The sequence below is a fragment of the Mustela putorius genome, unplaced genomic scaffold, assembly GCF_011764305.1.
Source record: "Mustela putorius furo isolate JIRA1106 unplaced genomic scaffold, ASM1176430v1.1 tig00000196_pilon_pilon_pilon, whole genome shotgun sequence".
In the NCBI taxonomy this organism is placed as follows: domain Eukaryota; kingdom Metazoa; phylum Chordata; class Mammalia; order Carnivora; family Mustelidae; genus Mustela; species Mustela putorius.
The window spans coordinates 12,392,495-12,402,733 of record NW_025421310.1 but is presented as its reverse complement, the minus strand read 5'-3'; the positions used below and the strand labels follow the sequence as shown (position 1 = coordinate 12,402,733).

General features: G+C 62.3%; 1 protein-coding gene across 3 annotated transcripts; it reads right to left on the bottom strand.

The window, feature by feature from the left end:
- Positions 1–493: 493 nt before the first annotated feature.
- On the bottom strand, positions 494–9,551 carry BBC3 (BCL2 binding component 3). Of its 3 annotated transcripts, none has more exons than XM_045077117.1 (4): positions 9,446–9,551; positions 5,268–5,556; positions 3,636–3,826; positions 494–1,599 (listed from the first exon to the last, which is right to left on the bottom strand). In XM_045077117.1, exons 2-4 carry the CDS (start codon positions 5,539–5,541, stop codon positions 1,483–1,485), a joined length of 582 nt encoding a protein of 193 aa, XP_044933052.1. In that variant the 5' UTR covers positions 5,542–5,556; positions 9,446–9,551; the 3' UTR covers positions 494–1,482. The 3 variants fall into 3 exon arrangements, with proteins under 3 accessions (XP_044933052.1, XP_044933051.1, XP_044933053.1); XM_045077116.1 differs by lacking the exon at positions 9,446–9,551 and adding an exon at positions 8,222–8,546; XM_045077118.1 differs by lacking the exon at positions 9,446–9,551 and adding an exon at positions 5,961–8,215.
- Positions 9,552–10,239: the final 688 nt, after the last annotated feature.

Below are 10,239 nucleotides of genomic sequence, written 5' to 3'. Positions count from 1 at the left end.
ATGGCTGACACGCGCCCTGGGATTCCTGCTGGCGCTTCTTTAGAAGTTTTAGGTCATTCATTCATTCCCCAAACATGGAGCTTCCAGGATGTTCTTTATCCAGTGGGGATAAAGTGAGGATAAAGCACCAGAGAAACCTACCCCCTGCCTTCAGAGGCCCTGGCTGACTCCACTAGTGGGGCGTGGGACTCTTGGCCTCAGGCTTGCGAGTTCGAAACCCATGTGGGGTGCGGAGATGACTTGAACTCTTAAACAAGACAAAACGAAGCTCCGCTCTTCTAGGGCTTTGCTTTTATGGGGAGTTGTATAGGGATGCATGGAGGCCGGGTGTATACAGTGGTGCCCGTGCTCCTCAGCCTCCCGTTGGATACAGCTGGAGAGCCTGATGGGCTCTGTGGGTGGACTGCCTCTCCCACCTCCACCTCATCCCAGAGAGGGGTCACGGAGGCTTGGACCAGACCACGCCGTGGGGAAAGAAAGCAGAAAGAGTATCCACTGTTCCAATCTGATTTTATTGAAAAGGAAACATACAAAAATCATGTACAAAAAAAATTAACCAAACATGTACAGAAAATTCATTCCGGTATCTACAGCAGCGCATATACAGTATTTTACAGGCTGGGCCATCCCTCCCCGCTCCCAGACTCCTCCCTCTTCTGCGATTTCCCCCCCTCCCTGACTCCCCATCTTCCCCCCAGCGCTTTGCCCTGGGGACTAAGGCTGGGGCGGTTTCCGCCAAAATATCCCACCCCCCAAATGAATGCCAGTGGTCACACGTGCTCTCTCTAAACCTATGCAATGGGATTGATGGGGGCGGGGGGTGGTCATGGGCAGAGCACAGGATTCACAGTCTGGGCCCCTCCTGGCCACCCCCAGATGAAGGTGAGGCAGGCATACCCACCACCCGCCGGCTGGCTCAGGGAAGATGGCTGGGCGCTGGGCTGGGGCAGCCATCAGAACCACCCCATTCTCTGGCTCCAGGAGGCTAGTGGTCACGTTTGGCTCATTTGCTCTTCACGGGCCCCCTCCCCAGGAGGAGGGGGGGAAGCACCAGGGGCCTGAGGCTAGGCCCAAAGTGAAGGAGCACTGGGAGGGAGGTTCCCCCCGCCCCCAGTGTCACCCCTGCAGCTGGAACGGGCAGCCAGCACCAGCAGCCTTTCCTGAGATGGTGGTGGGCGGCAGAGACGGGTGGCTCCGTCCCCACCCTCTCCGTCACCGCTGCCTTCAGACGCTGAGTCCGTCAGCCCTCTCTCCCCTGGCTTCCCAGCCAGGGACCCAGGAGTCCACATCTCCATCAGTGTCCCCAGGCTAGGCTGGGACTGGGGCTGGAGTGGCGGCCCTGGCCCGCCCCTGGGACGGGCAGGGCTGGTAGTCCAGTATGCTACATGGTGCAGAAAAAGTCCCCCGCGCTGGCCAGAGCATCAGGAGGTGGGAGGGTCCTGCCCCCCAAGTCCCTGACGTCCACCGGGCGGGTGCAGGCACCTAATTGGGCTCCATCTCTGGGGCTCCACGGCCCCTGGGTAAGGGCAGGAGTCCCATGATGAGATTGTACAGGACCCTCCAGGGGGAGGGGCGGTGTCGCTGCTGCTCTTCTTGTCTCTAGGGAGAGGGAAAAGAGGAAGTTAGAGTGGGCTTCCGACAGGGGGACAGGGGTGTGTGGGTGATTAGGCCCAAGGGCCAGGATGAGGGAGGCAGGTTCCTAAGGGTAAGCTACCAGCCTTCAGCGGTGGGCACTACCATTGCTGACTGCGTCCATATCCCCGCTCCTCCCCCCACCAGGGTCCAAGTCAGTCACCTCAAGGGAGGACAGCGTCCTCATCTAGAACAGAATAGGATGGACGGCAAGGTTGCAGACCCAGTGTCCTCAGCACAGTGCCTGAGCCCAGCAAGTGCTCCCCTAGTCTCCGGACCAAAATCAGCCAGGACTGGGGGGTGGCAGGATTGGGGGGCGGCTGGATAGCAGACTGTCCTGCCCTCCCCTCAAAGGCTGGGAAGTGACAGAGAAGCCTATAGTCTCAGTGATTCTAGAACGATCTATTCTCAAGTCCTAGGAACAACAGTTCACCTTCTGTGCTGAGGCTGCACGGAAATCTGTGCAGGCAAAGCTAACCCGTGCCCTCTTTCCAGCAACAGGAAGAAAGTTTGCGGTGGCCTCTAGGACCCTCTCAGTTCCACATTGCTAGGCAAGTGAGAACGAAGGAAGCCACATGGAAGAAAAGACTCCCCCTACCCCCAGTACAAAGGAAAGGTAAGCTGTAGCTCTCTCCCATTCCCTATCCTGAGTGCAGGGCCAGGCCCACTGCTAACAGGCAGAGCCCCCCTGGCCTCATCCCCGTGAAAGGATGGGAAGCTCCTCCGACCGATGAGAACAAAGTCAGATAAACCATCCTTATGACCCTAGTGGGTTCCAGGCTGTGGGATGCCCTGTACCAATCCCCGCCCTCTCCTTACTCCCCACCAACTCTCGAAGCTGGTTGGTAGCAAAGGGCGCATGTCAGAATGGCATCCGCGGGAAAGCCCGCCAATGTTTCACTGCTTTGGGGTGCTGCCCAGCACAGTCATCTCTGGGAGCAATCTAGCAATCACCAGGTAAAGCCAAGCAGCCACGTCTGTACTGTGGGGTACACACAAGTGCACCAAAAATGTGTATCCTCAGGAAGAAACCAAAACCAAAACGAACAAACAAAAAACAAGCTGATGAAATTTGAAGCATTCTTTTTTTTTAAATCCTAAATACCCATCAATGAGAAAATGAACAAGGATACTGTATGTTGATCCAACAGAACGCTACAGAACAGCGAAAACGCTTTGCCCACACGGATCAATCTCAAAGTCTAATACAGGAGGGGAAAAGTTTGGAGAGAAACACACCACATCTCGTATATGTAGTCCCAAAACATCCCGCCAACCTAAGCATTGTTTGTGGCCTGATCACTAGCCTGTAGAGGGATCAACACCTGCGGAGTCATGGGACACGCCAACTTAAGAGGTTTCCTTTGGAAAGGAGAAGAGGGTTGGGGGGGGAGCGAGGGGCTTGACAACATCCGGGTTTTGTTTTTCTTTCAATAAGCAAGCAGCGCGGATGTAATATTCAGATTAGAGCTGGGTGCTCGGCGCCCTGATATTTGCTATTCTCTATTCTACGCCATAAGCTCCCAAGATTTTGTCTTAATCAGAGGCCGAGCCGCGGGCTTGGGGGCGGGGCTTCCCGCGGGGGCGGAGCTCACGGCCCGCCCCTCCCGGGCCGCCGGGGAAGCTGTGTGGCGCGCTGCAGGCCGCGCGCGCCGGCGGGTGGGAGGGGCGGGCGCGGCCGCGCCGCCGCTGCTGACTCACCGGCTATAAATAGCCCGGGATATATGAGCCGCTCCGCCGAGCGCCGCCCTCAGTCCCCGCGGCCGCGGGCCGCGGGCGCGCCGCGGCGCTCGAGGCGGTCCCGGCCCTGACTCGGCTTGTGCCAGCCGCCACGGCGCGGTCCCTTCGGCAGGTCCGCGGGCCCGCCGACCCTCCCACCTGCCTGTCCCCAGCGCGACCCCGCCGCGCCGGGCAGCAGCTGCCGCACATCTGGCGGGGCCCGCCCGCAGCCCCCTCCGGGGCGGGAAGTCCCACCTGCCGTCTACCCCGCCCCCAGCACTCACCCGCCGCTCGTACAGCGCGTTGAGGTCGTCCGCCATCCTCCGCAGCTGGGCCCCGATCTCCCGGGCCCACTGCTCCTCCTCCCCCCGGACTCCCGGGGCTGCCTGGGTGGGGCCGCCCGCCAGGGCCCCCGGGGCACTGGGCACCGGCGATTCCAGGTGCGGCTCCGCCGGCGAGAGTGAGGGCTGAGGACCTGGGAAAAGCCGGGAAGAGGGGGGCGTGGTCAGCACCCACCACCCCTGTCGGGCCTGAGGCGGCCCCGGGACCAATTAGCCAGGGCCCGCTTCTCCCTTTTCCAGCCTCCCAATTTCCTTTCTGCTCCCCGCCTCATTTCTAGCGATTCTGTTTTTCCCTTCCAAAAGCCAGGTTTCTCGGCTTCCGCTCCCCAGGCGCCAGAAAGCAGGAGGATGTCCTGGGGAGGCCTCTCTCGGGGTTACCTGGCTAGCCAGCTTACCCCTCTCCCCCACTGCCCGTGTTAGTCTGGAAATCTCCCTCTTATCCGACCCAACTATTACAAAACGGGACCAAATTTTGCCTGTTCCACTTAACAGATGGGGAAACTGAGGCCCACCCTAAGAAGTGGCCCAAGGTCACATAGGGATACGGCGACTGACTACACGCAGTCACAAGCCTCAGGTCTCCTGCCCTCTGGTGTCCAACTACAGCGAAGCCACACCCCCGGATGTGGCAGGGGCACGGAGACCAGAAGGCCAGACTGGCTGCCTCCGAGCGAGCCCGGGCCTGGGGGGGCTGGGATTCGGGATATGCCTTCCTGCCCCACCCCTTCTGGGCCGCCCCGCAGTTATCTGCCTCTCTCCAGAGCCACACCAGGTCCTGGCGAGGGGGATCCTCAGGCCTAAAACGGGGGCCTCAGTTTCCACAGCTGTGTCTGTGGTCTTGAAATCGGGCCCCCTCTTGCCTCTGCTGCTGGGGAGCCCCACCGGGGAAGTTTTCTCTCCCCTGATCTCCCCGGGCTCCAGGTTCAGGGTGAGGGGTTGGGGTGGAGAGGGAAAGCGGAACGATCTTCCCTACCACCGAGCATAGGCTGGGATGGGGCTGGCAGGGCACCACAGGGTTAACAGCCCATCCGGCAGGGGACCTTTAACCCTTCGCTCCCCAAGACTCACTTTCCCACTCTGGCCTCCCCCACCCCCACTTTCCCCACACAATGGCCCCTCCCCCTCTCCTTCTTCCTCCCAGACTGCGGAGAGGGCGGCCCTGGCGAGAGATGCAGATAAAGGCAAAAGGCCACCCCCCAAGTCCCGAAGTGACAGTCCTCTCGCTCTGCCCACACTCCCTCCAACTATCGTCCTCTGGGAGGTTAAGGAGACCCAGACTGGGGGAGGTGGGGGCTGGGAAACAGCTGCTGCCCCGGCCCGGAAAAGGCCGTGGGCTGCAACTCGGGGACTGCAGTCAGATTCCAGGAGGGACTTCCCACCCCGCCTCCCCCCACCCCCAGCCTCCCACTCAGTCTTCCTGCTTCTTGCAACACAAAGACCACACTGGCCACACCCTCCCTGTGGCCCGGCCGGCTCGCCACCTCCTCCCCCCCGCTCGCTCCCACTTCTCCAGTTCCTCAATGTCTCTTTCCTGGCTCCCCGCATCCCAGGGCGCCCGTGTGGGGCGGCACTCACCGTCGGGGCGCGGGCCTCGGGGCCGGCTGCGGGGACCCCCAGGCCAGCGGGGGCCCCCCAGGGCGGCGGTGACGGCGGGAGGGGCGGTAGGGGCGCAGAGGTAGGCGGCGGGCAGCAGGGCGGGGGCGGCGGGGGCGGCGGGCAGGCCGGGCTCGCAGAGGCCACAGGACACGGCCGAGGGCACCAGGCGGCTGAGGGGAAAGGGGCGCGGGCCGTCGCGGGACAGGCCCTCTACGGGCTCCGGGGAGCTGCCCTCCTGGCGTGCTCGGGCCATGGCGCTCCCTGGGGCCTGCAGGATAGGGGGAGAGGGGTGAGGTCAGGCAGGCAGTGCAGGGGGCACACAGGACACCCCCACTCACTCCTGCACACAGCCACCAGCACCTTTGGGGCGCAGGGGTCCAGGGAAGGTCTCCCAACACACAGGGCCCAGACGGGCAGCTGCAGGCAGCTGCGATGGTCCCACAGAACAGATGGCCACCAAGGGTCTGTTGCAGGGCCCCCCAGGTGGGGACCGCCTCCCATGCACGTGGTGATGGGAGCCCACGTCGGTCAAGGAGGCACAGGACAGCTCTCACAGCAAGTCCAAGGGCTCACACAGGACTCAGATGGAAGAGTCTGTCAGGAGTGTGTGTGTGTGTGTGTGTGTGTGAGTGTGCGTGCAGGAGGGGAGACAGCCTCAGAACACAAACTCACCCAGCCTGGGAGTCACCCAGAGCATGGGCTGGTGGAGCTGACTTCCGGAACACGGCGATGGCCATGCACAGGGGCTCATGCAGGACCTCAATGGCAAATACTACTTCTGGGAGGGGTGAGGGAGGTGGTGAAGGGTACATGCCACACAGGTAAGGGCTTCCTTGGGACTGGCCAGCCTGACCTCCCACCTCATCTCCCATTGGCACAGAAATGGTTCTGATCTCTGAGATTGCTACTCAGTACAGGACACACATATGCACACACACACACACCCTGACCAAAACGTGGACATACACATACACACAGACCATCAGAATGCAGACGGGCTGCCACAATCCCAGCCCCTCCATCCCTGTGCACACACATACACAAACTGTCAGAACCCACTGACCCACTGTTGATATGCGCGTGGACACACACGCACAATGCAGCCATCGCAAACACAGAGACACACCACATGGGCACTGTCCCCCTTCTCAGACACATGCCCCTCCCCCCACACACATACACACACCCACGAGGTCAGACCTGCACACCTCAGGGCTTACACAAATACCAACACCCCACGGACATCCGTGGACATACACAGAGACCAACACACCCGAAATATGACCCCTCCATCACCAACTCTCAGATCCCGGGACGCATGGAAATGAGGCACATACACACTCCTGTCATCAGACCCAGACGCGTCAGCACACACGCCGAAGAGCAGACCTCAGCTAACCCTCCACCACCAACCTCAAAACACCATCCCCAACTGTCAGCCTCGGACACACATGCACACACGCACACACCCCAGCCAACTCTAATCCCACACAACCGTGGCAGCGCGCACACCTCAGGCACCCACAGAAAACACTGGTCTCACGTGACCGACATAAACACTCCACACACGCAGCCCACATGACACACATGAGCCAGCCGATCACAGAGACAAGCCCCTCAGACCCAACACACACACACACACACAAGACACACACAGGCTCAGACACAGCCCTGGACTGCCAGTAACACCCACTGACAGCACCACATAGACCCCACCGAGTCCTCAATTCCCAGACTCGGATGCCAGACACACAAGCCAAACACAGCCTGAGACACCCCCCCACACACACACACGCACGCGTGCTCACGCACCTGGACAGAAAACAGCCACTGCGCTCAGCAGGCATACCATCGCAAATGCTTAGCTGAGACACATGCCCTAGAGATCGACACAGACAGTACACACAGTCAAGACACACAAGCACACAGAAACAGCACATCAGGCAAGACACGCGCACACAAACCCTCACACCCAGCTCACTCAAGCAACACACAAACATCCCAGCCACATACTGTAGCTCAGCAGGCAACACAGACCCAGGGAATCAACCCCAAACAGCACCCACTGACAACTCTCACAGAGCACACAACACACACACACATACACACACACACGCAGGTACACCACGCATAAACAGCACCCAGCCCTCGGGCACGGCATACACAGACCATCGCACAAACACACATGGGGAGACTCAAACACACACCCCGACCGGCCACAGCCCCAACATTCCCCCGGACTGACACCTCCACCCCCTGCGGACCCCAGTACTAACTCGGAGCCAGACACATGCACACACCCAGGCGAGACACCTGCAGATCCACAACCCCGCACACGCGCGCTCCCACGGCGGGCCCAGACGCCCCCCTCTGCTGTCACAGCACACCCCCCCCACCCCGCCGCCGCCACGTGCGCCCGCCCCGCCCGCCAGGCGAGCGAGGGGCCAATAACCGGCTGTTGCTGGGGCGCAGCCCCCGCCCGCAGGAGCCGCAGACTTCACGGCCCGCGAGCCGCCCCCCCCACGTCGCCGCCCCCAGCGGGCGCGCGCCTGGGGTGTGGCCGCCTCTACCAGCCGCCCGCCCCCCCCCCCCGCGCGCCCCTCCCGGACTGCGGGGGCCGGGGCAGTCGGGGTCGACTCACTTCCCCGGGCACGCACTGGCCGCCAGGGGGCGCTGCCGAGCCCGCGCCCCATTGTTTGTAAACAAACCCGCCGGACCGCTGAGGCACCTGCGCTCCCGGACCCTTAGTGCCTCCGGCCCAGCGACCCCAACCCGGGGTCGTTCGTGGGATGGAGGGTGGGAGAGAGGGAGGCAAGGGGTGGGGATGCAGCGCGCTCCCACTGCTCTCCCAGCGCACTCCTGCCACCTCCTCCAGGGAGCCCACCCGGCCTGGCCAGTCGCGGCCCGCGGGGACTCGGGGTGCGCACACTCACCCCGGGGGCATGAACACGCCGGAGGGGGCGGTGATGGGGGGCGGGCGGCTTCCTTCGAGAGGGCGCGCCCGCCTAGCGCCGCTCGCTGCGGCGGCTGCTGCTGCTGCGGCGGCTGCTACTGCTGCTCTAACTGCAGTGGCGGCTGCTGTGGCTGTGGCTGCTGCTGCTCCCGCTCGGGCTGTTGGCGCGTCCGCGTCGTGGCCCCCGCTGCCGAGTCTGCTGCTGCCGCCGTCGGTGCCGCCGCCGCCGCCGCCAGGCGCCCGCTCGCATGTGGCTCGCGCCGCGTCTCAGGCCGCCCGGCGGATCCCCTGCCCGCTCGGCGGCCGCCCCGCCCCGCCCCCGCCCGGCGGGTCCCACGCCCCGCCCCCTCGTGACGCCACGGCCCCGCCCGTCCACCCGCCCGCGGCGGACAAGTCGGGACTTGCAGGCGCGCGCCGCGCCCCCCTACCTCCGCGCGGGGGTTTCCCTGCAGCCGGGGGCGGGGCGGGGCCTGGCCCGCGGCGAGGAGGACCGAGGCGTGCCGACCGGGGCCGCTTGGCCGGCGGGACAGCCGGACACACGCACTGACACACTGACACACTGACTGGGACCCGCAGACACACGCGCCTAGAGACGCGTACGCCAACTGACCGGCTGGCGCTCCAGGGTACACAAAGTCACGTGCTGACAGGGCCACGGCGACAAGCCACTCTCAGGCGCACGGCCACACTCGCACAAATGCACCCCCTGGACCGGGCAGCGGATATGCCGGCTCCCACGCTGACTGGGGCGCACAGTCTTGCACCCAGACACAACCAAAGAGACCGGCTAGCTGACAGGGTCCCCGGGACACGCGGACGGACACAAGGAAGGGGCTGTGTTGCACAAACGCGCACACTGATAAGCACAGGGCACCCACAAACTGTGTTCACCAACATTGCCACGGAACGGGCACCCCAGCACACACACGCAGTCACGGTCTGAGGCTGAGCGCTTCTCGGGAAACACACGCTTCCTGATAGGTGCAGGTGGACACGCGCGCGCACACACACGCACACACCTGTCACAGGGACACCTGAACACAGAGCTTGATCTAGGTGACGCTCCTACAGGGACACACACAAACGCACCCACCCACACCAGTTCACAACTGGCTCATTACAGCTGTCAGTAACTGACCTCAGGGATACAGATCAAGTCAGACACAAACAAAAACGGACCCCCCAGAACAGTCCCGAAGCACACCTGTCACAGGTTCCTGGTAACTGGCCCACTGCCGGGGACACTCTCTGGAGCAGGCACACCTGGCCACACTTGCCACAAATCTGGCTGGCAGGGGACTCAGGGCAAGAAGGAAACCCCTAGCACCAGATGGGACATGCCCGGGCAGGCTGCCCCTGCGGGCTGTGCTAGCACCCTGCCTCCTGGCTTTCACTTCCCTTTCTCAGTTACTCCTTGCCGGTCTTTCCTCGCTCTGCGGTGGTGACCCCATCTCCTTCCCTCTCCCCAGGACTCAGGAGCTCAGGCACCTATGCACTTTCCATTCCCTCTATGTCACACCTCTAGCCCAACCTATGAGCCACGAAACGGGTCACACAGGGCCAGTCATCTGAGCACCTCGGGAGGCATGGGCTGGCTGAGAAAGGATGCCAGACCTGAGCGGAAAGTGGGCTTCTCCAGGTTCTCGGACTTACTTTGTTCCCTCCGGGCCCAGATCCCCCCATGTCCCAAGAGGAGCCGGAGGTGCACATCTGTGAAATCTTCCTACTTTAAATATAGGGGAGTTGGGGGGGGGCCTGGTTGGTTCAGTTCCTAGAGGACGTGACTCTTGGTCTCCAGGTCTTGAGTTCAAGTCCCGCAGTGGGTGTAGAGCTTACTTACCTCCATAATACATACATACAGACATACATAGTGGGGACTCCCTCAGCCTCCCTCTCTCCTTCCCTTCCCTCATTCATTCGTCCCTTCCTTCCTTCCAGTGCTCTTCAAACTGTGGGTCATGAGTAAACCATGCATTGTGAAATGACTTTTGTGGATCT